Source organism: the organism of the source record quoted next, unplaced genomic scaffold (genome assembly GCF_019419815.1).
Source record: "Pyrus x bretschneideri cultivar Hongxiangsu unplaced genomic scaffold, Pyrus_bretschneideri_v1 Contig5, whole genome shotgun sequence".
Classification (NCBI taxonomy): Eukaryota; Viridiplantae; Streptophyta; class Magnoliopsida; order Rosales; family Rosaceae; genus Pyrus; species Pyrus x bretschneideri.
The window spans coordinates 9078805-9105740 of record NW_025999787.1 but is presented as its reverse complement, the minus strand read 5'-3'; the positions used below and the strand labels follow the sequence as shown (position 1 = coordinate 9105740).

General features: G+C 37.8%; 4 protein-coding genes across 8 annotated transcripts; 1 reads left to right on the top strand and 3 right to left on the bottom strand.

The window, feature by feature from the left end:
• Positions 1-4150: 4150 nt before the first annotated feature.
• LOC103945593 (protein LURP-one-related 7-like) lies at positions 4151-5841 on the bottom strand. Its single transcript, XM_009356198.3, has 3 exons — positions 5608-5841; positions 5278-5490; positions 4151-4320 (listed from the first exon to the last, which is right to left on the bottom strand). Exons 1-3 carry the CDS (start codon positions 5839-5841, stop codon positions 4198-4200), a joined length of 570 nt encoding a protein of 189 aa, XP_009354473.1. The 3' UTR covers positions 4151-4197.
• Positions 5842-6257: 416 nt separating this feature from the next.
• LOC125470205 lies at positions 6258-8340 on the bottom strand. Its single transcript, XM_048568898.1, has 5 exons — positions 7796-8340; positions 7463-7702; positions 7040-7343; positions 6839-6939; positions 6258-6474 (listed from the first exon to the last, which is right to left on the bottom strand). Exons 1-5 carry the CDS (start codon positions 7897-7899, stop codon positions 6444-6446), a joined length of 780 nt encoding a protein of 259 aa, XP_048424855.1. The 5' UTR covers positions 7900-8340; the 3' UTR covers positions 6258-6443.
• Positions 8341-8681: 341 nt separating this feature from the next.
• LOC103945570 (RNA-directed DNA methylation 4) lies at positions 8682-12448 on the bottom strand. Of its 5 annotated transcripts, none has more exons than XM_009356163.3 (10): positions 12247-12448; positions 11980-12093; positions 11445-11536; positions 11095-11169; positions 10939-10983; positions 9904-10040; positions 9692-9810; positions 9372-9459; positions 9223-9293; positions 8682-9140 (listed from the first exon to the last, which is right to left on the bottom strand). In XM_009356163.3, exons 1-10 carry the CDS (start codon positions 12356-12358, stop codon positions 8890-8892), a joined length of 1104 nt encoding a protein of 367 aa, XP_009354438.2. In that variant the 5' UTR covers positions 12359-12448; the 3' UTR covers positions 8682-8889. The 5 variants fall into 5 exon arrangements, with proteins under 5 accessions (XP_009354438.2, XP_009354445.2, XP_009354453.2 ...); XM_009356170.3 differs by having other exon boundaries at positions 10939-10980; XM_009356178.3 differs by having other exon boundaries at positions 11445-11533.
• Positions 12449-24433: 11985 nt separating this feature from the next.
• Positions 24434-26722, top strand: LOC103945561 (protein NUCLEAR FUSION DEFECTIVE 4-like). Its single transcript, XM_009356152.3, has 2 exons — positions 24434-25819; positions 26071-26722. Exons 1-2 carry the CDS (start codon positions 24648-24650, stop codon positions 26495-26497), a joined length of 1599 nt encoding a protein of 532 aa, XP_009354427.2. The 5' UTR covers positions 24434-24647; the 3' UTR covers positions 26498-26722.
• The last annotated feature ends 214 nt before the right edge of the window (positions 26723-26936 follow it).

The window sequence follows — 26936 nt, the reverse complement described above, 5'->3', positions numbered from 1 at the left end:
CTTTTTGTAATCAGAGCCCATAATTTTCCAATCACTTTGGGTTGTAATTTATTATTTATTGTTTGTATTATTTATGTTGTTTCCAATTTATTGAATATTTATTCAAATTAATTTGATAAGTTATTTATACTAAGAGAATATTTATAAAAGAATATTTATTGAAATGACAAAAACACACCAAATAAAATTGCATAAGCATACGGAATAATTAAAAACTCACTAAAAAAATTACATAAACATACTAAATAATAAAACACACAAAATAAAATAACATAAACATACCAAATTCAAAAAAACACACTAAATGAACTTAATTATCTTCAGCTTGTTTCAATGCCCACTGGTGCTCTATCAAGTCAATTTGTCGGGCATTGTGCATGTATGGCATTTGAAATGCAGTATATCGTTGAATGAGCCTTTCGTTGTAACGTCCATCCCTTTGTAATGGCTCATGTTGCACGGACTCATCGGTGACATCATGAGCACAATATATACGTGTTCTTGAATTGTTCATCGTGTCTGACTCATATTCATCAACGGCTTCATAATCGTACTCATCTTCCACAATCATGTTGTGAAGAATGATGCACGTCATCATGATGGATCGAAGCGACTCTACATCAAACAATCTGGCAGCGCCCCTGACGATCGCCCAGCGAGCTTGGAGGATACCGAAACAACGCTCCACATCCTTCCTGCACCCCTCTTGACAGCTTCCAAAGTGTTTTTCCTTTGCACTCCGCGGACGTGGCACTGTTTTGACAAATGTTGACCATCGCGGGTAAATGCCGTCAGCTAGGTAGTATGGGTCGTCGTACATACGTTTGTTGATCTCATACGTAACTTTTGGTGTCTTTCCTTGCAGGACATTGTTGAACACTGGAGATTAGACAAGGACGTTGATGTCATTTTGAGCTTCCGGGACCTCGAAAAAGGCGTGTCAAATCCATGTATCAAAAGATGTCACTGCCTCCAGAATGATACTTTTTGCTCCTTTTCTGTCTTCGTAAGCGTCTTGTTATGCACTTAGACAATTTTTCCACGTCTAGTGTATACAATCAATGCTTCCAATCATCCCAGGAAAGCCACGCATCTCCGTCTTCTTCAACAGCCGTTCCAAGTCCATGTTTGTAGGTTTGCGGAGGTACTCAGCAGTGTAGATAGATTCGATTGCTCCGCAAAACCTCATCAAGGACTCAAGAATGGTTGATTTCCCCATCCTCGTTATCTCATCCACTTGGTCTGCAGATACTCCATATACAAGCAGCCGTAAGGCAGCAGTAATTTTTTGCTCAAGCAGTAGACCCATAGCACCAAAAGCATATTTCTTTTGCACAAAGTAAGAATCATGGTTGCAAACAGCAATCATGATTTTGTTGAACAAATGTCGTTCCATTCTAAAATGACGTCTAAAGTACGTATCAGGGAATGCACTATTAGGAACAAAATAATCATCCAAGAGTTCCATACCTCGTCGTTGCCTGCTTCTATCAAGGTTTCCGGAATGGCTGGGGCTGCAGATCTGAGCCGAAACTTGGATGACTCGACGGGAATGTGAGGTTCTGCCCATTCTTAATTCGTCATCTCTCCTTCTACGCTCCTTATCCTTTTCCCTCTCATTTTTTGCCCCCTGTTGATTGAACATTGCTTCTGATTGGTTAAACAATTCTTCCTCTTCCTGATCGAATTCCCACATCATCCTTGAGGAAGAAGAAGACATTGTAAGAAATAAGCAGAAACTATGAATAATGATACAGATTTTTGTGAAGAAGGAAGCAGAAACTATGAATAATGATAGAGATCTTGAGAAAATTGGTGTGAGATTTGTGAGGATGGATGGTGGATTATATAGAAGATTCAGAAATGATTAAGTTGTACATAATGTCACGTGACATGCTGTCATTCGTTAAAAATTTGATGGAAATCTATCCTCAAAGATTGTGAAAAGATTATGACACGTGGCATGCCGTTATTCGTTAAAAATCTAATGGAAATCTATCCTTAAAAATTGTGAACAGATTATGACACATGGCGCGACGTAATTGGTTAATAATCTTATCAGAAATCCATCACTAATAATTGTATTTTCGGATAATGACACGTGGCATAACGAGTACGATTAAAAAATTTATCTGAAATCCATCCCCAATAATTGTCTTTTCGGATTTTATGACAAGTGGCGTAACGACAACGATTAAAAATCTTATCCGAAATTACAAATAAAATTATTTTGTATTATTTAATAATATTTCGGATAATAACATGTGGCGCAACGAAAACGATTAAAAATCTTATCTGATATTACAATTAAAATTATTTTGTATTATTTTATAAATAAAAAAAATACTAATATTTTATTGCCTATTGCTAGGGCTATTGAAGTGTAACGGTGGAGATGCAAATACTATTGCCATGGCTATTACTGTTCATTAAGGGCAATTACTGTTTATTAGGTGGATTGAATAGTGCATTGCCTGGAGGGAGGACTCCAACGCTGGAGTTGCTCTCAAAGAGGATTCCCTCCTTCCTTTTGATCCACCAAATCAGAGAATTCGTGCCGTTAAAATTTGATCAAACGGCTAAAATTATTATAACTTTTCAAGTGAGCCTCTGTTTGTAGCCGTTTGATCAAATTTCAACGTCACGGATCTCTTGATTTTATTGATTAGAAGGAAGGGATCCAGAAATGATTCCTTTCCTATCTCTTCCTATTCAAAATTCTTCACATCCAATTCATAAAATTGTGTGCTACCGATTATATTGCAAATCATTTTGTAAACATTATTTTCGAAAAAAAATCAATTAAAACTAATGTTTTTTAGTAAATCAATTATTGTCAATAGATAGACGATTTAAGTACTACAAATGATTGACTAAATGAATTGTGTATGTATTTACTACATTTTGATTGTGACCTTAGTTTTAGTTGTTTTTTTTTTTTTTTTTTTTTTTGCAGATATTATATTTACAAAGTAATGTATGATACGAATGGTCGGGATCATAAGCACGAAATTCTGCAAACGAAAAATTTTGAGTAGAAATTCTATACTCATCATTGAGCAACCAAGTATTATTCAAAAAGAAATCGTAGGAGAAGATTGAGAGATTGTTGCATGTTTGGTCATAGAAGTATCGGTTATAAGTAGGAAATTTTGTGAAAGAAAGAATTTGAGTAGGAATCTCCTGCTCATCCTTAAGTAGACTAATTAAAAAGAAATCGTAAGAGAAGGTTGCGAGGTTGCAGCTGCTGCACCTCTCGACTTGAAACATGTAAGTTCATACCTAAGACAAGTAACTGGAAAATCCTAGCCAGTTTCAACCCTTTGCAAACTTCAAAAAATCATAGCAAAAACCTAAGAGCCCGTTTGGTATCTTATTTGAAATTTTTTATCATTTCTCAAAACATTTCTTAAGAACATTTCTTGAAAATAATTTTCTTTAAGACTCAAAAACTTGATTGGTTTGCGATTTAAGATTTTTTAAATCTTACGACTTAAATTAGACGAAGAGATATAAAAAAAGGGGGTCACAGGAGAAGGAGAAAGAGGAGAGAGGAGAAAAGAAAATAAAAGATGATTGAAGGAAAGAAAAAGAAGAGAGAGGATTGGACAAGATAGAGAGAAAGAGGAGTGAGAGAAAGAACCGAGAGAATGAAGAGAGTGGATTGGAGAAGAGAGAAAGAAGAAAAGAGAGATAGAGATTTGGAGTGAGGGGAGGAGGGAGAGAAAAATAAAAGAGTAAGTTTAAGTTTAAAAACTCTAAAAACTTATTTTTTATATTTTTAAAGAATAGACTATATTTTTGAGTTAGTCTTGAGTTCAGTTTTTGAAAATCGTCATATCAAACACATTTTTAAGGCCTAAAACTTGAAAATTGTTTATGAGTTTCAAAAGTTAGATTCAAGTAGAGTACCAAACATGCCCTAAGCTACTTGATCATAGATATTTAAAAAGTGATGCTGAAGTACACCGTATTGCGCCTAATACCTGACAACGAAGTGTAATCTAACTCGTGAACGGGAAAAATGGTTCCAGAGGTCATGACCTACTGACCAGTCAGTCTGTTTATAAGTATCGAGGGCTTTAACTACTTCATGTCTTCGCATCTCGTTGATTCTGCCCCTATTAGGTTGTATTGTAGCGTTGTTGCGTTGAGAATTTTGAAAACGTTAACTGCCAGTTCTTTTATAATCCGGGATCAATCGAGAAATATTACAATCAAGGCTGCTACCAAAGCATGATCCACAGGTCCAGGAAATATAGTCAATCGAAATTTTCCCCTCTTTGGCATAAGCTGGTGCAATTTGTACATAAGACTCGTCTGCAGCAAGACATAACAAAAGCATTCAGACAATATCTCATAACCAAGAAACAGCACCTTACACAAACTTCTAGAGAGTAACATTGCAAAGTTCAAAAACCATAAAATCTAGCAACTTTCGACGTAAATGCTTATTTGCTAATCAGATAATTACACGCGACCCTTCATGAACAAGTTACCACAACAATCTTGTATGATGATCAAGTAACAAAGACGTCGCTCAAATCTTTATACACAGAACCACACATTTGTTGCTGAGATCTCAGAACTTGTTTCACATCACCATGCTATGCAAAAGCATTTAAATTCAAAAGAAAGGTGCAGATCCAAGGACACAACATTGATAAATCAACTTCCCAAGTTTTAAATTATAGCAATGATCCCATAACTCAACTTCCCCATTTCTATTTGACGACACCGCCACTCATATATTTACAACACTCTTTCTATAAAGCCAATGGTTGTGCTAATAAAGTTTAGAAACACACAAATAGGACCAGTTAAAATTCCAACAAAAGATAGAACGGAGGTAAAGTACATGTGAAACCGCAGTCGAGTGCCCTCTCCCGGGTTCCATTTTCGATTAAAAGTTTGTAACTAGATCCATTTGTGTATATTTCTCAGTAAACTTTAAGGCAACAGTCTTCGGAAACCTATTTTTGTTTAGAACTTAGAACATAGAAGGTGTATCAACTTTTGCAGTCAAATTCCCACCACCTAATAATCATATGCAAGCAACTCGGACAACTGCTTAACTTAACTGAAGTTTGTCAAATAAAACAATCCCTGGTTTGCTATGGCCCGTTTGAAAATGCTTCATAATAAACCATTTTGCTCATAAGCGCTTTTACGGGAAGCATTTTTGGTTATCCATAAGTACTTTTGGCCATTCTAAACACAAAAATTTCAACTCCAGCAATGGATTCAAATTCTACACAACATAAAAGCAAATCATACCTCAGCAACTACCTCATTGCCTCTGTAGATGGTGCAAGATCTCTGGAAAGGAAAGCCCTTCACTTTGAAATCACAGGCTGAATCTGCTGAGTCCTCACCAGCTAGAAACACTTCCAACTCGGTTCTGGTAAGCTTATTTTTCGTTCTATTCACTCTAAATTTCAAGTCTTTCTCCTCACTATCACCCCCTTTGTATCCTTCCCAGCATCCATGCTACAAATCCCAGAAGAAAAAAAAAAAATTCAGAACCCAAATGAGAAAAACAACGAGAAGTTTTTGCAGGGAAAATATTTTCTAGGGAAACAAAAAGGGGCCAGAGAGGTGACTTACATCTTTACGGCGCAAAGAAAACAGAGGATTTCCGGCGGCGTCAAGCAACACGCGCCTGTGAGAAGTCGTCTTCAGAGATTGATGGGTGACTTTGTAAACGGTGCTGCCGGAGGAATCAAGGAAACCCAATTCGCCAAGTGGAAGGCCGGGATGTTTCTTGGAGACAAAGAGATCGACCGGGATTTGTGAACTCGTGGGATCAACGGGGACTGAAGCTGGAATGATGTCAGCCATTTTACAGAAGCATGGGATTCATTTGAATTCAACTGAGTTTTGGGAATTTTGGGAACTGGGTTGATTTATTTGGTGTGGAAAGATCTGGGTTTTTGGTATGGGAGGCTGAAGAAAGAAGAAAGATTGGTTCTTCACATGGCTTCTTGAACTTTTTGACCGAAAAAGAAACGCTGGGGACATGCAATCAAGAGAAAATTGTAGTAATCATCGTTCAATTTTAATTTAATTAGAATAATGATCTCTTAAATAAAAATTCATGATCATTGATTTCTTAACTTAACAGCCTTTATCGTATTACTTGTTATCGCTTGATGATTTTGCCCTTGGTGTATAAGATTCATGATTGCTTTGGCATTCGATATCCAAAAAGCTAAATTCCTACGTCCATAAATTATAATAACTCATAATATTGGTAAAAGAAACATAACAATACACTTGTGATCTTAAACCCAAAACATTTTTCAACAAAATCGAGTATCACTCGACCAAATAATCAGTAGCTATCACGCATTCATTCGTACAACATCGTTGAAACAATGTCTTCGTTTCGATCTGTTCCATGTCTTCTTAGTTCTTCTCTGATCTACTCCCTGTTGACATTCCTATATCTCTTCTTCTTCTTTGATATACTCCCTGTCAAAGTAGAACTCAACTAAGAACAATGTATATATAAAGAAATAAACAAAATCAAAATGACAAAAGCCAATGATTCCTTACAATTAATTCTTAATCTTTGAACAAGATGTAAAGAGCATACGTGTTGTGGAAAACGTCATCTCTATTCAATTTTCTTCGACTTTAGTTTCGCTTTGTTAACATGTTTGATTGTTTTAAGGTGTAAAACAACCACGAGCTTAAAATTAGATTCTAATATGAAGTTAGTTATCGTTTTTACTTTAAATTTTAAGTCATTTTAGCTATATCTTAAACATAATCAACCATGTCAATAAATGAGATTAACGTTGAATGTATGCGAATACAAAAGAAAATGTATTACCTCAAGTCCACATGAGAATACATTTCAATTAGAAAAGCATACAATTGTAACAACAGACTTGGGAAGAACGAACTAAGCTTTTCTTCCACTTGTTCTTCTGTCTGCAGCAATTTTTAAATAGAAAATAATTAAACTTCTAATAACACATTAAAATTAGAAGAAAAAAAATTACAGAAAATTAATAATTATTTATAAATATACCAGATGTTCTTCATGGTCCAAATGATCATTAACCTCGAGACAAGCATTGCTTGAGAATTCAAGTGCTCCCCACACATTATTCTCATATTCTTTTTTACTCAACACACCATGAAAACCTTCCAATTCACCCACAGCTCCTTTGACATCAACGCTCTCATCCCACCGCAAGATGAACAGCTCTTTAATGTTTTTATGTTCAGCACATTGAAGATGTTGGAGATGGATCAAACCATCAATGTAATAGTGATACCTCTCGACGGACGATCGAAGGAGGGGATGATAAAGTAATTGCTCGAATCGGTACCTTAACATAAAAGAAGAAAAAAGATTCAAGTAACGTACTTAAAAAGCGAATTCCTGTAAATTACAAATTGATGCTTGTGCATAACTATCAGAAATGTTGACAAAATTTAACAATCTTACCACTCCCTTTCACAACGAAGCATGTTTAAAAAGTGGGACAACTCTTTTGTTCTTCTGCGATTTTTGCCGAGCATTTCTTCCATTAACCACCGAAATCCGTGTCTATAACTTGTAGCATTAGCATCGAAAATAATTGGGATGATCGCTTCATAGTTTTCATCGATTTGTATATCCTCTACTCTCAGGTAGCCACGGTTTACACCTTTCAACTCCATTCGAACAACGAACTTAATAACAGACCTTCACAATTACAAAAATATGATTAACAACATAAAAAAAAGTTACCACAGTTCAAAATTTAGTATCACAATATTCTGTGACTAAAAATATTACCGAATTATTTTTTGATACAGATGAACAACACGATTCCTGTGCCACGGATCTGTCTTCACCAACATCACACCTAAGTCACAAGGAAAATATTGGTATGTTGCCATTTTTTTCTCTGTCGAAACCTGATATTGTCATAGAATAATCCAAAGCACAATCACCCGAGTTAGAATTTCACCGTTTTTGTATATTAAGATAGTTTAGAACATCAAGAGAGAACTCGTACCTTTGAGTCGGCTAGAAATGTCTTGTTAATTAAGGATGGATGTTTCTTATGAAGAGCAGTAGGTGGTGAGAAGAAAGAGATCTTAATTAGAGATAATCGAAAACAGTTGTTAAGATTGAGTAATAATGTATAAAAATGGGAGTCTTAGCTTAAAAACACAAAACCACGACTTGACCTATGCTTGGCAAACAAGGAATTCCTAGTTTTACTCTCTTATCAGACAAGGCAAGCGAGTGTTTAGAAATAATTAAAACAAAATTATGATTTCTTTCTTAATTAAAAAAGCCTTGTCCAACAAAGCGTAAACTATTAATGGGGTGGACTTCGACAACAACAAAGGCTTATTCTACTAACTAGGATCGGCTATATAAATCTTAGAACGGCTTTGCACTCGGTTTTGCGCTAAGTTTTCCGTTAACTCCAAGTACCCCATGTCTTTTCTTAAGGCATTTGTTAAAGTATTCCTAGGTCTTCCTCTACCCCTTTTTCTCATGTGTCTCTATTTTCTAACCGGCGCATCTGCAGGTCTTTGTTTTTGTTAGTCTCCATCTCAAAACATTTCCTATACTAATTACCATTACTGCTTGTTATAATATGGTTGAGTGACAAATAGATAGTAACACAATGTGGACAAAACAATGGAAAAATGGACTAGCAACAATATAACAGAAGAAAGGTTTCCCTGGCCGTACTAATAGTTCCATCGCCATAAGGCTGTACAAAAGAAATTCATATTCACACATGTAACCACTAATCCACCATTAACTTCCGACACTGATTTACTTGTTCATGAGATACTACTGCAAACTAAAAGGATCCAGGTTACAATTCCTCGCACGAAGAAGATAGTAGCTACATGAAAAAGTTTCACCTATAAGACCATATTCCGGTCTTCACCATCATCACTTGGATCAACATCGTAATCAAAGTCATGGCCGTCATTGTTTTCACCATATATATCATCTTCAAAAAAGTCATTTTCTTCTAAATCCTCGGGTTCTGATGATTTGTCGCTGGAACTCTCCTTCTCTTCTGATTCATCATCGGAGTCTTCGTTCTCTGATTCCTCTTCTTCCTCTTCAGAGATCTCATCCGGATAATCATTGAGCGGGTTGTTTTCAGCTGAAAACCCCCCAAACCAGTTAGAGCAAGAATAAAGAGATCTCCTAAAAAGAGGATACGTGAAAAGATTGTTTAAGATTACCATTTGAATCATCAGATTCATATTCGGATTCATCAGGCCCATCATAGAAATCCTCGTCATCAACTTGGACCCTGTACCGAAGTTATTATGATCAGTTTAACAAGAAATTAAGGCGGAAGCATGAGAAATATAGTACACAAGATACTTACAAGGGGAATGGGTTTGAAGATAATTCAACAGCCATATCACTTTCCTCCTTCACAGCATACAAGTCATAAACATACTCATCTTCAGAATCTACAAAATACATAAGAGAAACCATCAAACAGTAACGAGAAAATAATGAGTTACGGGTCACCACTAGTATTAATACAAAGGCCGAAATCAATATACATCTCTACAAGAAGCAATTACAAGTGCGGACCAAGGAAAAAAATGCTATATAGAATCCTATTCTTCTACCTTGGGTCCAACTAATGTCACTATTAAATGGGCGGTAGCACCTAATTCATTTAAATCTAAAACCAACCTTGTTTGGAACTGTTAGTGTATAACTCTGATTCGATCTCGGAAGCAGCAGATGGGATGAACTCTCTCAGCAGAGGCAAGTAACTGTTCAAAATCTTCTGGTCCTCCAAAGATATTTCACTGCATTACAAATTTACAATCATAGGGAGTGTAATTTTCCAGTAGACTCAAGTACAAACGGGCAAGAGAATTCCATGACTAAAAATAACTTACTCCTTGGGGTTTTCAGCAACGTCAACACGTATAACATCATAGACATGACAAATTTCATGTAAATTCTCATGTGATGTTTCTTTGTTTCCTCTTCTGCTCCTCCATATTTGTTCAAAACGCGCATTTTTTGCCACAACCTATTAGAAAGGACTTGAAATGAGACAGCAGCCAAGAAAAAAATTGCAGAACAAATTTCCAAGTACACAACTTTTCATAAAAGAACACAAGACTTATCATGAGAAAATGCAAAGAATACAAGAAGCATGGACAGACAAGTAGTCCATGAAACACGTAAAATATCAGACGAAACACAAAAACTCATTGAGAAAACCTAAACCAACAGACAGAACAGCATCCTAGAAATCCATATGGCACCAATCAAGTAAAATCACACTAAAGGAATGTTCTTGAAATGTTTGGCAACGGAGATCATTTTTAAATCATCGTCATCAAGCATGTAGCTACTTTAAACAACAAAAAACCCAAACAAAATAAAAAATGAAAGAAAAAAATTTGTCCACTCTGAGAAACTTATTTTGGGATTACCTGTGTATGGCATTACGTGATTATCTAATAATTAAACATGGACCATATAATAAAATGGCATCAATAAGCCACATGTGGTTATTAGTCTTATTGTCAATCTATCATAAATAATGGTTTACAAACACAAGTTTTAATCCAAAGAAGAGTAATCCATGTTTGTCGCAAATATAAGTGTTAATTTTTTTCACAGAAACTAGCATAGTTTAAAGTTGCACGATCATAATTTGAAACACATCAGAACTCATTGCCTTACAATGGTTATTATCACAAGCAAACGATTGAACTGAGAACAATGGACAATAAACAAAATAAAAAGAATGAATGGGGCAACTGAATAAATAAGCCCAACATATGAAAATTTAGTGTGTTGTTATCTCTATAAGACATGAAAGACAAATCATACTAATGGAAACACAAAGGGATAACAAATCCTATACTTGGTGGACTAATGAATACAATTAACTTATACTATAAGTCTATATCACATACCTCCTTCCTCTGTCTGGCTTTAGACAAAATCAGATCTTGTTTCTGCTAATACAATGGGAATGAAATTATAAGTTCAAGTCATCTTAGGGACAGTATATTAGAAATCAAAGATGTAATAAAGTGTGTTAGACCAGGAGGAGGAGATAGATAGCTTACATTCTCCTTTCTCAGAGCATATTTGCGTTCTCCAATCTTTGTTTTATGATCACGCACATCACCAGAATTAGGGTCCTAGAGAAACAGTGAGACATTTTCACCAACCTCTTAGTAGTAGGTGACATGGGAATCGCAGACAGCATCTTGCAATGGGAAAAACGGACTTGCTGATTGAGATAGAGAGAGAAAAGGAATTTGTGGAGAGGGGACGGGGGAAGGGGTGGAGGGGTGGAGGGGTCACAAAACCTTAAACAGTAGATGAGTTACGTGGCATTCCCAAACACATGCTTATGTGAAACAGTTTACAAAACAAGAATAGTTATTGAACAACATTAAGAGATGGGCATCACCAGAAATGATTTCACAACGTCAACACTGGTACCAAAGCTGCTTACTGTCTCTACATGCTGTACCAAAACCTTCTTGGTTTTCAGTTCTTCTGCTGCATTAAAAATATAAGAAATTAGCACCATATTTTGTAAGAGTTCTAAAACTTTCCATCTTCTAATAAAATCTGCAAAATCACAAACCCCTACTCTAATCCAATGGAGACCACCAAAAATTGAAAGAAAAAAAGGGAACATTGTCAATCGCTAATAAACGGAACATTAAAAAAGATAACTTTGATCATATACAGCATGCTTAGTAAGTTATCAATCTACAATTCCATTAACAACTTATCCAACACCTCATAAATGACTTTCTTTGATGGGTACACCAAAGATTACGACTATTTAGTGTACAATGTTTGAACAAAACACTTACGTCGAAGTGAACAAAACAGTTGGATAACTTTTTGTTTGTCCAAATAGCAGCAACTCTAGTAACTTCGGCACACACATATATAAACAAAACAAAAATGCTTGACAAATACAAGCAAGTTACCCATTCCAGCTGAATCCATCAACGGCTCATTACCCTTTCCAGCTGAATCCGACATTGACAGCTTCTCAAAATCCAACAACGGACGCTTCGCCGGCCTCTCATTGATTTCCAGCCCTACATTGCACAAAGTTCCGAAATTCGTCACAAATTTCCAATTTTTTTCACACTTCACAAGTTCAAGCAAGTTCATTTTCCATTTTCCTACAGTTTCTCGGCAACCAAACAAGATTAAAAGAGAAAACTGGACACAAATTAAGTGCTACTCACAGAAAGCGTCGAGCGGGGACTGCAATGCCTTGCGTTTAACCCTAACGATCACCGGCTTGTCCTCCGACGGGTTGGGCGAAGCCGAAGAGCTCTCAGCGACCACCGCCATCATGAGCTGCGATTAGAAATTTCGAATTAGGGTTCCGGTGGAGTTGGAGACGATGAAGGAGTAGCGAGACGAGCGCGGACTGGGAATTTTGTCGTGTTTCTGCAATTAAGAAATGGAAACGAAAGGAAACGGTCGGGTCGGTTCGGTTCGGATCTTCGATGTATCGGGTTGTTGTGTGCATAGGCCCAGTAGTATGGCCTCTTGGTCTTGGGCTAATCAAACAAAGTGGGTCGGGCTAGTTCAAGTTTCTTTGGATTTTTTTTTAGGAATTTTTTTTTTTTTTAACAAATGATATTATCTTAAAATATCACAGACACAAGACTAGCAAGAAATGTACCGTAAGATTAAACGAATATCATATTCATTAACGTTGTTCTTCAATTTTTATTCCTATTGCAAGGTCTTTATAGAAAACTAAAGCTACAAGATTATAAATTATAGGCAAAAAATAAATAATAGAATATATTTCTTCAATTAATATTTCTAGTCCCCTATCTGCAAGCCTATGTCGTTGCCCGATGGCCCAATATTAAATGAACCTTCAAATTTCAAGGGACAAAGAATATCATGATATATTGTTGTTCGATTGTTCTTCCCCACCCCCCCCCCCCCCTTAGAAATATACCAGAGAAACCATATTTTGTTTCACCAGACAAGTGTCATTAAACAAATATCTGATATATAATCAGGTGTTGTTAAATAGACACACGTCAGACGTCTCACGTATAAACATGTGTCATTAAACAATTGTTTCACATATAAACTGATGTCTCACATGCAAGTTAATGTCCCACTCGAGGCTAAGTCAATTTAGTCCAAACTTATTATGATACATGGACCCTTGCTCTGTTTTTAGTTTTTTAGGGCTTTTCCTAGCTGGGGAGTGCTATAGTACTCGTGTTGCCATGGTTGAGAGGCTCAAATTCAATTGTAGGTTGTTTTAGGGGTCCATTGATGGATGGGACCTGGGGATTGTTTTTAGGAGATTGTGTTGTGGTGGTTATGATGCATACTGTTGCTTTCAAATCCTCCCAGAAACCTTTCAACAGGTCCACCATGCAAATTTTTCAGAATTTCTTCAAACCGAGAGGGCTCTCTCTTCCTTACTAAAATTTCGAACTTGGGTAGTCCTTGAGCTTCTTCTTCTGCACAAACCATGGTCTGCAAACGATTAGGAAATTTAACCTCTGTCAATTAGTAGTCCTTCGGCTTCGTTGGCACAGTCTAATAAACTGCTATAGTGTACTCATCGCCTCGTTTGTAAGACATTTTAAAATGATCGAGACCACTTTTGGTGAAAATATTTTTGGAACCAATCCCTAGTAAAAACGCAAGTGAATCATGGAAAAACACTTAAAGCGTTTCATAGAAGAAACATGAAACATTTTAAAGTGTTTTTGGAATCCAAAAAATATTTTCTCTAAAACGCTTTCAATCATTTTAAAAACACTTTGATTGAAATGAGGATTGTTAATCGTATATTTATGAATATGTGTAATGGTGTATAATTTGTATGAACTGCAGTGATCGATGAATTGATCACTAGCTAGTGGAAGTAGGTAGTTAGTGGAACTACCATTATGGCGAAGATGCAAATGAGGTTCATCCCCCTACACCTAAATAATAAGGAAAAACAAAGCACTTAATGAGCATGCATAATGTTCTTAATTATATACACAAGGTAAAACTACACCAACTCTACTCCGAACTCTTGTCTCAATTCTCTTATATAAAATAGAGCAATACATGGATTTTACACAAGTTTATAATAGAGTAAATTACACTTTACTATCTTAGGTTTGAGGTCTATTACAACCTCATACAATATTTTCAAAACATTTCACTTTCATACCTCAAGTACTATTTTATTTCAATATAATACATCCGTTACATTTTCTATCCATTGTTCCGTTAAGAGCTGACATGACTGCCACATTTGTGCCATATGGATAAAAAATAATTTTTTAATGCATTTAAAAATGATTAATTTAAAAAAAGTTAAAAAAAAATAAAAAACAACCCTAAAACCCATATTCTCCTCCACTCTCTTCACCTACCCTACCTACCTTCTCTCTCCCACTCCTCCTTTTTCACCTCCCCTAACCGATTCTTTCCCCTTCCCCGCAACCCGACACCACCCCCCCCACCCCCCCCCCCCCCCCCGCGGCCACCCCCACCTCCCCTGCAACCCCCCACCAATCATCCTGAAAATCCATACAAGTTGCAGAATTTATACCAAAGGTGGGCCCGCCATCACCGACATCCCGGTATTCATTCTTCTCATTGCTTGTGCTGCCTTTGGTGGCAGCGCCCTTCTTCTCATTTTTCTTCTTCACCTTCTTTCCTTTCCAATCGGCGGAGTTCAGAAACTCCTCCGGCACTGAGACTTGCTGCGAGGCAGAGGCGGCGCAGCCTAGGCCTCTGAACGACGACGAGGGAAAGTTTGTCTTTTTCTTGATGGTAAGGCTTATGGGTAAGGCTTCGTTGTTGTTGGTGGTGGAGGTGGTGAAGCTGGAGAGGAGGAGAGAGGAGATGATGGATTTGCAGCGGGTGGATTGTATAGAGAATAGTAGGGTTTAGGGTTTGGTAGGGAGAAACCTTTTATTTCAGTAATCAATCACATAATATGCTTAGCATATTGATACAAGATATATACAAGCCTATAGTTGACTTTAAGCAACATAAAAGGTAACTAATAACTCTTGATTATTTACATAAACACTATGGAGAGATTGGTGGGATCATGTCTTGACAGCAGATGCAGTGGAGAGATTGGTGGTGGAGCCAATACTCTCGTCACCCCCCTCAAGCGAAACGAAACAAAGTGTAGATTGAGCTTGGAACCAAGAAAAGAGAATCGATCGCAGGAAAGTCCTTTAGTGAAGATATCAGCGATTTAATGATGAGAGGAGATGTGGCGAGTTTGAAGGACACCGTGGGCAAGAAGCTCACGAACAAAGTGGTAGTCAATCTCTATATGACGAGTACGTGCATGAAACACAGGATTTGCTGCCATGTGAAGAGCAGAGACATTGTCGACGAAGATGCAAGGTGGAGTACGAAGCAGAATGCCTAGTTCACGGAAGAGATAACAGAACCAACGAATTTCAGCAGCTGTGGTGGCAAGGGCACGATATTCGGCTTCGGAGCTAGAATGAGACACGGTGGATTGCTTTTTGGCGGTCCATGTAAGAAGGTTCAGACCAAGAAAAATGCAGGCACCACTGGTTGATCGACGATCATCAAGGGAACCAGCCCAGTCAGCATCAGAGAAGCCGCGAAGAGTGAAGTCGTTAGAGGAACGAAATAAAAGATCGCGTTCAACAGTCCCCTTTATGTAGCAGTAGATACGTTTGACGGCCTGAAGATGAGTGGATTTAGGGTTGTGCATGTACTGACAAACTTGATTAACGGCAAAGGAAATGTCTGGACGGGTGAGAGTTAGATACTGAAGTCCGTCAACCATGCTCCGATAAACTTCAGGTTCTGAGAGAGGATCACCATCATAAGCCGAGAGACGCAAGGAGGAGAGGAATGGAGTGGGGCTGGGCTTGCACTGGTCCATCTTAAATTTCTGGAGTAAATCAGATGCATAACGACTTTGAGCAAGAGATAGGTGGCTGCCTCAGCGAGTAACTTCCATGCCAAGAAAAAAATGGAGGTCACCTAGCTTGCGGCTAGCAATGGTGGTACATAGTTGATCAAGGAACCTGTGAATAACATCATTGTTTGAACCTGTGACAATAAGATCATCAACGTATACCATAACATATAGGGAGTGTGTAGAGGAATGGTAAGTAAACAAGGATGCATCCGATTTGCTATGAGAAAATCCTTGATTACACAAGAAGGAGGCTAGACATTGGAACCAAGCGCGAGGTGCTTGTTTGAGGCCATAAAGAGCTTTGTGAAGGCGACAAACATACTGGGAGTGATTGGGATCAACAAACCTAGGTGGTTGTTTCATATAAACCTCCTCGTGGAGAATACCATTCAAGAATGCATTCCGAACGTCAAGTTGCTGCAAGGACCAATTGTGGGAGACTGCTAAGGCAAGAATAGTACGAATAGTACCTGGTTTAACGACAGGACTAAAGGTCTCGTCGTAGTCAACACCAACTTATTGATTGAACCACTTGGCGACAAGACGAGCCTTGTGGCGGTCAATGGAGCCGTCGGCCTTGCGTTTAACACGAAAGACCCATTTGCAGCCCACAATATTCATAGAAGGAGTAACAGGAACAAGAGACCAGGTGTGATTCTGAAGAAGTGCATCATGTTCCTCTTTCATTGCTTGTTGCCAATGAGGAATTTTGGAGGCTTGAGTGTAGCTAGTGGGCTCAATGGACATAGGATCGTCAAAGATAGCAGTTAACCCGTGAGGAAGGGGATGCTGGGGCGAGGTATAAGTAAGAGCATTGATGCTCCCAAATTTGCGTGGAGGAGTAGAATCGGGAGAAGTGACATGTGGCGTTGATGCAGCAATGGTGGTGGCAGATGACTGAAAATGTGCAGTTGGTGAAGTGGGTAAGGGCGCTTCAACAGCCGTGGATGAAGAGTGGGGAGTAAAAGAGGCAGATGCAGGTGGTGGAAGGTGGCTGGGAGACACAGGTGCTGCTGCAGGTGGTGGAATGGCGCTGGGAGACATAGGTGCGACTGCAGGCAGTAGTGGTTCCAAAAATAATGGTGGAGGAGACTGCGCAGGAGGAGGAGAATCTGCCATGCGATTGTGATACGGAAAAGTGAGTTCATCAAATTATACATTGTGAGAAATATACACCTCACCATAAGCAACACCGAGACAACGGTAGCCTTTGTAGTTGTTATCGTAACCAATGAAGACACATGGGATGGACTTAGGCATCAACTTATGTTTGTTGTAAGGAACCAAGTGAGGAAAACATGTGCATCCAAATGTCTTAAGAAACCGGTAATCAGGAACTTTGGCAAAAAGTTTTTCATAAGGGGAAACATTCCCAAGATGATGAAGAGGCAACCGGTTGATAAAGAATGCAGCAGTTGTGAAGGCCTCTACCAAAAATTTGTGCGGGAGATGAGATTGAGCAAGGAGACATAGACCCATTTCGGTAACATGGCGATGTTTGCGCTCAACGATGCCATTTTGTTGCGGCGTATGTGGGCAAGAGAGTTGATGTGAGATGCCGTGATCACGAAGAAAGTGCCGAAATGCAATGCTAGTGAATTCACCACCACCATCTGTTTGTAATACTTTAATGGTGCGAGTCAAACGATTTTCAATCATGCGTTTGAAAGTGATAAAGGTAGGCATGACATCTGACTTGCGAATAAGAGGGAACAACCACACAAATCTTGAATAATCATCCACTATAGATAAATAATATTTATAACCAAAACTAGATATCATAGGAGCAGGGCCCCATACATCAAGATGTAAAATGTCTAAAGGATAGTGAGTCATGGACGTCCGAGAGGAGAATGGAAGGCGACATGCCTTGCCTATGGGACAAACATGGCACTTGTTATTAGAGGAAACTGCACCACTAATGGGAATATGATATTTATGGGCTAAAACTTGAAAGATAGCAGTGGATGGGTGACCCAAGCGAGCATGCCACACGTCACTAGTTGTCCGTTCACCATAGAACACAAGCTTGGGAGTAACATGAGGAGCAGCTCGAATGTAGTACAGTTCGCCATAGCTATGCCCAATCAGAAGGAGTTGGCCCGTTTTCTTGTCCTTCACACGAAAAGAACTATCATCCATCTCAAAGAAATAGTGATTATCATAACAAAAATGACGAAGAGATAAGAGATTCTTCTTAATGGCAGGGACATATAACACATCTTTGAGGAACATAGGTCCATGTAAACCAGAGATGGAGGATTTACCAACATGAGAAATAGGGAGGTGATTGCCGTTGCCCACAATAATAGTGTCAGTACCTGTGTATGGACGAATTTGTGTGAGAGCGGAAGGATCATTAATGATGTGGTTGGTGGCGCCGGAATCGACCACCCAAGGTGCTGACGAAGGAAAGTCCGCAATGGCTAAATATGCAAATTTGCCTCGGGTGGGACACTGGCGGGCTTTGTGACCATATTCTTCACACAGTTGACAGTAGCCATCATATTCAAAAGTTGGTGGCTTAGGTGGTAGGGACGGTGTAGGAAGAAGAGGTGGGCGAGTGTCGTTCGAGGAACGAGGAGGAGGTCGAGGAGAATTCCAGTGGGCTTGACGGTTTGGTTTGGAAGAACGCCAAGGGCGACCACGACCACTGCCTTGCCCAAAGAAGTGATGTGAAGAAGATGAGTGGTGGCCGTTGTGAGCAGACGGAGACGAACCAGCAGGGCGACGAGAGGCAATGAAAGCAGCATTACTGGACAAGGAGAGTGTGGACATCTTGTGGATAAGATGTTCTTCTTGAAGGAGTAAGTCGTAGCAATCATCATAAGTGAGAGGAGATCGAAGATGAACAGCGGTGGTGAACTCTTTATATTCAGGACCAAGACTGTCCAAGAGACTTTCGATGAGATCGTCGTCAGAAATAATGGATCTAGCAGCAGTAAGGGAATCTGCAAGGCTTTTGGCATGCAGCAAATAGTCAGACATGGACTTCTCGGAATCTTTTTTGAGGGTGCAGAGTTGTTCACGAAGTGTGCGGATGTGAGTTTTGGAGACAGGAGACAAACGTTTTTCCAGGAGAGACCAAGCATCGAAGGCATACGTGCAAGGAAGCAGGATAGAGCGGATAGAGGATGAGCAAGTAGACTTGATCCAACTGAGAACAAGTTTGTTGCGAGAATAATTCGGATTAAGAGATCCATCATCAAGTTTCTTGGGAGGTTTGGTATTGAGGGTCACGACATCTTCCAGACCATGAATTTCAAGAATGTCGGAAAACTGAGAACGCCAATTGAGATAATTATTTCTGTCCATGGGAGTATTGATGGTGTGGGAGATGTTGAAGGAGGTGGGAAGGGAAGTAATAGATGTGGCCATGGGTGAAGAAGGAGAGGAAGCAGAAAAGGCAGTGAAGAGTGGGGTGGTGGGGTGTGGAGAGGATCGAACATTGGGAGGCGTTAGCTGGGGAGAAAGGATGATACCATATAGAGAATAGTAGGGTTTAGGGTTTGGTAGGGAGAAACCTTTTATTTTAGTAATCAATCACATAATATGCTTAGCATATTGATACAAGATATATACAAGCCTATAGTTGACTTTAAGCAACATAAAAGGTAACTAATAACTCTTGATTATTTACATAAACACTATGGAGAGATTGGTGGGATCATGTCTTGATAGCAGATGCAGTGGAGAGATTGGTGGTGGAGCCAATACTCTCGTCAGATTGGAGGAGGGAGGTGGCTGGATCCGTCTCTGAAATGGGTTGGGTGAATTGGGTTCTGGGTCTTCTCCATTTCATGTGCCCTGCTCTTGCGGTTGAGCTCTCTGTGAGAGGCATGGTTGCTTAGAGAGAGAGAGAGAAGAGAGAGAGAGAGTGGAGGAGAGAAGGTGGGGGATGGGATGGCTTTCTGGATTTTTTTTTTTTAAAATTTTTTTAATTAATTATTTTTAAATGTATTAAAAATTTATTTTTTAATCACGTGTCATAAATGTGGTAGTCATGTCAGCTCTTAACGAAATAATGGATGAAAAATGCAATGGATGTAATATATTGAAATAAAATAATACTTAAAGTATGAAAGTGAAATGTTTTGAAAATGTTGTATGATGTTACAATAGACCTCAAACCTGAGGTTGTAAAATGTAATTTACCCTTTATAATATACTGAATTTGTGCAATACGAGAAAGTTGACATAAGAATTGAGAAAAGAGTTGGTATATACAATCAAATGTTTATATTTATCATAAAAAAAATAGGGAACTGTTATTAGCATTTCAAAAATCTCATTCTACACTCCTCATAAGTGTATTTTTCTTTCTAATTATAGAAAGTTTGGAGTGCCAAATGAGATTTTTAGAGTGCTAATAACAAATTCCTAAAAAATAAACACATTTGTAAAACTAGTAATAAGATAGATTTTTTCGTATATACGGACATTAGCAAAGTCACAATAATTAAGTTTTCTGGGGCAAGAGGGGGCTTCGCAATGATATTGGAGGTTTCCCATATTGATATTCTTTTGCCTTTGCTTGCGGCAAGTTTGGTTTAGTGAAAGAGATTTGATTTGATTAGCTAAGTTATCATGATCATTTGCTGATCCTAATTGGGAAAACACCATCTCTATCCTGCATTGAAGCAGGACACCCACTTTCTTTCTTGGGGTTGGCTTCTTGTGGACCTAATTAATTAAGCAGCAACATAATTTGGTGGTGGCAGAGTCCCCAATCTCAAGCTTCACAACCAGTTGGAGAATTTAAGTTTTGCTTGAATTCGTCCACTATATGCAAAAAGCAAAAGAATAAGAAGAGATTATTACTGTTCTTGCCAAAACAAAAGAAGTTTGCGTCTCTACCTCTGTTGGAAGGAAACTAATTTAAGTAATGGATTTGTGAAATGGTCAGCTTTATAGGTGGTCATCATGGTTGTACTAAAATTAAGCTAGCCTTGCTGTTTGCAATTTTGATTAGAAATTATACTTAGTCGGAGCATTCTCTAGACAACCATTAAAATTAATGAAAACACTTATTATCCAAATCAATTGTGAATGCATGTTATAAAATTACATGCATCCATTGATATTTTTCTTCGAAACAGTATTTTAAGTGTTTCGAACTATGGTAAAATATGAATTTATTTGTGAAAACCCTAAAAATTAACTGAAGCAATGTGTTTTACTACTAGCCATAAGGTAGGTGTCACATTTGAAAGCAAGAGCACAATGTCTTGGTGGGTAAAACTTTAACTCCTTAATCTAATAAGAACATATATGTACGTAAGAGTGGTACCATCGATCTGCTCCCTCTTACAATCGCTTCATCGTATGCATGATGAGTAACACGTGAAAGGATAATTTTCAGAAAAAGATGCACATATTAGAACCCCTCAGCCCAAATTCCTAATTATTGTTAATACAAGGCCAAATACCTAAGGCAGGTATGATACTATTACTTCCAAGTCACAAACTCTACAAAATAGAATACTTAAAAAGATTTCTAACTGAAAGTATATCTGAAGGGTTTCTACATATATAAGCTGTCACTACTACATGCAATTCTTTTCACAATGTTCACATTCTCCATCTATTGATCTACATACTGTAAATTAACTAGATTATGATGTAAACATGGGCAATTGCCATTGTTTAGATATGGGTTGAAATCTTTGAGCTGGCTGGCCTACATGTTGTCATGGATGATGTCATACGATTAAATCTGTAACATACATTAACATGGGGCTTTCCCTATCTCTTGTCTTTAAGAAAATGCATGGCCCTTGTCCCTCCCACGGTATGAGAAGCACGAAATCCAGGATATAGAATTTGATGGCATGTTCACATTCTTACCATACTTGCCTATATACGTCACCTCATGGGTTTGTAGTAGCCCACCAATCTGCAGACGGCTCATTCCAAAGCTATACTACGCCAAAGTTCAATAAATACTAGAATTCTATCGGTGTGATTGTAACATAGTTACATGGTGTTGTTATCTCCTCAAGATCTTAATCCTCGAGACTTTAATCTGCGAATAACTTATGTTATACCGTCTTAAAATCTTAAACCCCGGTAAATCAACTTCAATGAACGACTAAGAGAAAATTAACCAATTACAAGACTCTCTCTCTCTCTCTCTCTGCGTCATGATTGGTGATTTGCTTAATATTAACACCATAATTTTATTGACCATCTATTTCTAGCTATCATACTCAAATAAAAACATCGATGGTGAATGTGGTGGTCATTAGTTAACCACATTGTATGAGCACAACCACTAGCTAGGTACTGCATGAAGAAAACTTGAAAAGTCCCTTTGCATCGGTTGCAAATAATTTTTATGGGTTACAGAAAAGAGCTATCAAAACTGTTGGGAGGGAATCCTACGTTAGGAAATGAGGGACCTTGCATGTGCTTATAAGTAGTTAGACTGCTCCAACCATATTGCTAACTGGTTTTATGGTGGAACCTCAACTTTCTTCATAGTATTAGAGAAGGTTGTCCCATGTGTGAAGTTCAACAGGTCCACATCACCTGATTTGTATTGTCCATATGTTAGGCTTGAAAATTTGTCACATGTGTGGGGGTCCGTTGAGAGTGAATCACATATTGGGGAAAGGTGTGACCTTGCATATACTTATAAATAAAGGCAAACTAATGAAAAAAACTTGAAAACTTTGAGTTTTAATCAAAATGATAAAAAAGTGTTTTAAGTAAATACTACCAGGAATGACTTTTAAGGGTAAAAATATCATTTTCATTAAAAGTGAACAGTACCGGAAGTGTTTCATTAAAACTCCCTATAAATAATTGAACTACTTCCCTATATTGTCAATTGATTTTATGGTGGAACTTCAACTTTTTTCAAATGCAATATATTTGTCACTTTACCCAACTATTTCTATTATTAATTTGAAAAGAAAAAAAAAAGTTATCCTTAAACCCTTCTCTATTCCGAACAAGGACGTAGGATTCAAAAGTTTATACCTAACTTCAGTTAAGGTGAGAGAATCAATCAATTATACCCCTCGTAGAAAAGATTACTTAGTTTACTTGCATAGTATGAGTATGAGAAACAGAGATGAATTAAGGATGTGGGACTGATTGAGTATGTGATTAGCATCTCCCTCATGCTAATGGGACACCTTTACTTTTGAGGTATTCTATACCAAAATCCATGTAGAGCCTACTTATATATTCATTTGTTTTATGATAGTAAGCAAAGGTTATAAATTAATGAAAATGATACTTATTCTTTACAAGTAAACATGCTGTCAATTATGTTTAAAACAAATATATCCTTTATTTTTATTTATTTTTATGAAGTTATAGGGCCATATGGTTTTTAACCAATCTCTACATGTACCATATTTTCTAATCAAGGATTGGAAGAGACTCCAACTTAAGCATTAGTTAAATTATAAGATGACTCGATTAAGGGACACTTTGGTTAGAAATGTATGTCCGGCTTGGAAATAGTGCACTTAGGTTAGGGATCACCTGAATTTGTTGCCTTCATTTGAAACTTTGATTGAATAAGGAGCATTTTAAGCAAGTCAAGGTAGTAAATAGACTGCGTGATTTCTTCATGACTTCGAAAGAAAAAAAAAATTGAGGGAAAGACTAGACCAAGAAGAGAGGAAAGAGACATTTATAAAGTAAAATTTCGAAACCTATGATCTTTTTTCGTTTTAGTTTTTCCAATGGGTTGATGAAATAATGAAAACTAAAATAAAATAAATATTCAATTTCCTTTCCTAACAAAAACAATTTGTAGAAGAAACCCTATATAAATGGTTTCACACTCCCCCTTTGGTCAAGGACGGAACTAGTGTAGGCCTAAGGGGGGCGGATGCTCCCACTCATTAAAAAAAAATGTATGGTTGCATTCCAATTCTCAATAACCAGCTCTAAACTAGTCTACCGTTTTGGATCCCAAATGCCCTACCTGATGACAAAACTCATCCCACCACGTACGGCAAAGCAATTCTAGTCCTCAACTTCTCCAGATTTTTCGTCCCCTTTCATTCAACCAAAACTCAATTGAATTTGGAGTGTTATAGATAGTTGGAGTTCAAGTAATCAATTATCAAAATTCAACACAAGAATTTTACTCCACAAGGTATTTTATACGACTTTACTTCATTAATTTGTTTTTGGTATTTCAATTTAGAATTTAGCTTTCTAATTTAGAGATCAATGGATGAATGATAAAATGATTATTTTTATATAAAGAGATATTTAATGGTATTGGTAATGATATTGTTATGCAATGCGTTCAAAACATGAAAACGATTCAAGGAATATTGTAATATGTTGTATGAAAAAATTTATGGATTAATATTAGTGTTTTGATCAATAAATTCTTGAGATTTTTAATTGTGACTTTATTGTTTGAGGATGCCGCCGCTCATACAAATCTCTGGCTTCGTCCCTGCCTTTGGTTAATTGTCAATTTTGTAACTCATATAAATCAATGGACATAGAAACTCCTGTGGTCCTTTTCATTTGCCAGCATTTCTAACTCTTGCTTACACTCTTTTCACACAACACCCCTCTCCTCCTCCTACCTCCTCTTCAAAGCCCAACATATAGGTACACACACTATATAAAACAGTATTCTGCACCTGCAAATCACCAACAAACATAACAGAAACCCTAATTTCATCAAAACCCACCTCATATTTCCTCATGCCGTCTTCTTCTTCTTCTTCTTCTTCTGCTCTCCAATGGTTAAGCCTAGTGGGAATCATATGGCTTCAGGCCATCAATGGAACCAACACCAACTTCCCAGCTTACTCCTCCCAGCTCAAAAACGTCCTCTCCATGTCCCAACTACAGCTCAACAACCTCGCCTTCGCCTCAGACGCTGGAAAACTCCTTGGTTGGTTTTCCGGCATTGCTGCCATCTACTTACCCCTCTGGCTAGTCCTCATGATCGGTTCGCTTCTCGGTCTAATTGGGTACGGCGTCCAGTTCCTCTTCATCACAAACCAAATCTCATCTCCTTCCTATTGGCAGATTTTCTTGCTAACTGTTATGGCTGGGAATAGCATTTGCTGGATCAACACTGTGTGCTATGTTGTTTGCATTAGAAACTTCCCATGTCATCAACAAATTGCCGTGGGGATAACAACGAGTTACCAAGGATTGAGCGCCAAGATTTATACAGATATTGTTGGCGCTGTATTTTCGTCTTCACCTCATAGGAGAGCCAAGGCCTACTTATTTCTCAACTCTCTTTTGCCACTTGTTGTTTGTGTTATCGTCATGCCATTGGTTCGAGACGTTGATTTGATGGGAAGGCAAAAGAACATGGAAGCTGGGTTTATCTTCATGTTTGTGATAACAATTGCCACCGGAATCTACGCGGTGATCAGCAGTTTAGGGTCGACTTCTGGCGGGTTATCTCCCCTACACAATTTAATAGGCACCGGATTATTCCTGTTAATCCCGTTGGTGATTCCAATTGTTGAGAAAATGAGGGAAATAATGTCAAGAAAATGGAACGTAAACAGAGAGAGAAGAGTATATAATTGTACCATAGAAGAGAAGAACAACGAAATAGGGAGCTTGGAGAATGGGGGAGTGAAGGAGGGAGAAGAAATAGAGGCTAGGCAAGTTCATGAAGTTCGTGTTAGGGAGGAGATTGGAGTGAAGTTGATGGTGACAAGGATTGATTTTTGGTTATATTTATTTGTGTATTTTTTCAGTGCAACACTTGGGTTGGTGTTCTTGAACAACTTGGGACAGATTGCAGAGTCCAGGGGCTCATCTAGGACTTCTTCTCTAGTCTCTTTATCCTCTTCATTTGGGTTTTTTGGCCGTCTCATGCCTTCTCTTTTGGACTATTTCTTCTCAAGGTAACCCCTCCCTCTCTCATTTCTTATAATTTTTTACTAATTTAAATATATTTGCTGAAGCACGTCAATTATATGCTCTATGTGTGAGGTGTTATGTATGTTCATTACTTCATATATGACATGCTATGTTGTAAAAATTAATTTCAAACTGACTAACCACTAAAAATATAATATGTTAAAATGTGTGACAAGCGAATAGTTTTGATAAATTGGAAACGATGTTTGACATATGTGGGTGATTTATTTTTCAGGAGTAAGTACATGATTTCAAGACCAGCATTAATAGTTGCATTAATGGCACCAATAGCAGGAGTTTTCTTCTTGCTTCTCAACCCAGCCAACCTCTCCCTTGTCATCAGCACAGCAATTATAGGAGTGTGTTCTGGAGCAATTACTTCAATCGCGGTGTCCATAACCACAGAGCTGTTTGGGACCAAGAATTTCTCAGTGAACCACAATGTGGTGGTAGCCAACATATCAATCGGGTCTTTTGTGTTTGGGTACATGTCTGCTGTTTTTTATCACAAGGATGGAAATCATGGTGGGGATGGGAAGTGCATGGGAATGGCTTGCTACAGAAGTACTTTTTTTATATGGGGCTGCCTTTGTTTTCTGGGCACTGGCCTAGCTTTAATGCTCTACGCACGAACACGAAAGTTCTACGCCCAAAGATCGTAGATCGTGATTTTTAGGGTTTTAATGTTTTAGTAATTTTCATTTTCTTAAAAAAGCTTAAAGGTAGAAAGAAAAGAAAAGAAAAGTACAGCTATTAATACAGCATAGAAACTGGTTAGATGTTGATCTCTAACTTTGTACAAAGTAGGTTAATGACAAACCTGTATTGTTACACAAATATTATTAATTTCTGCAATAATTTGTTGTTGATGATGAACTCCTAAGGAGCCTAAGGAGTACAATTGAATTGTTGAACCATATACAATATATACTCAAATGAATACGTATATAATCCATACTACATAGCAAAACTAAAGTAACATAATTATTGATAGTATGATCTCACGTCGGAAAAGAGAAGAACACACAACAATTCCAACCCTAATCTACTACAATTCAAACCTTAATATTCTACTACAATTTTATCTAACTTACATGACAC

Bases quoted from the DNA above. Each gene is read 5' to 3' on its own strand.
- LOC103945593 (XM_009356198.3), bottom strand. From the start codon at position 5,841: ATGGCTGACATCATTCCAGCTTCAGTCCCCGTTGATCCCACGAGTTCA. The intron at 5,491-5,607 runs GTAAGTCACCTC...TGGGATTTGTAG, and splicing joins TTTCTTTGCGCCGTAAAGAT to CATGGATGCTGGGAAGGATA. The intron at 4,321-5,277 runs GTATGATTTGCT...GTCTTGCTGCAG, and splicing joins GCAATGAGGTAGTTGCTGAG to ACGAGTCTTATGTACAAATT.
- LOC125470205 (XM_048568898.1), bottom strand. From the start codon at position 7,899: ATGGCAACATACCAATATTTTCCTTGTGACTTAGGTGTGATGTTGGTG. The intron at 7,344-7,462 runs GTAAGATTGTTA...TTTTATGTTAAG, and splicing joins CTTCGTTGTGAAAGGGAGTG to GTACCGATTCGAGCAATTAC. The intron at 6,940-7,039 runs GTATATTTATAA...AAATTGCTGCAG, and splicing joins TGGACCATGAAGAACATCTG to ACAGAAGAACAAGTGGAAGA.
- LOC103945570 (XM_009356163.3), bottom strand. From the start codon at position 12,358: ATGATGGCGGTGGTCGCTGAGAGCTCTTCGGCTTCGCCCAACCCGTCG. The intron at 11,170-11,444 runs GTGATGCCCATC...CTGTTTCTCTAG, and splicing joins ACGTTGTGAAATCATTTCTG to GACCCTAATTCTGGTGATGT. The intron at 10,041-10,938 runs GTATGTGATATA...CCTTTCTAATAG, and splicing joins AAGCCAGACAGAGGAAGGAG to GTTGTGGCAAAAAATGCGCG.
- LOC103945561 (XM_009356152.3), top strand. From the start codon at position 24,648: ATGCCGTCTTCTTCTTCTTCTTCTTCTTCTGCTCTCCAATGGTTAAGC. The intron at 25,820-26,070 runs GTAACCCCTCCC...TTTATTTTTCAG, and splicing joins TTGGACTATTTCTTCTCAAG to GAGTAAGTACATGATTTCAA.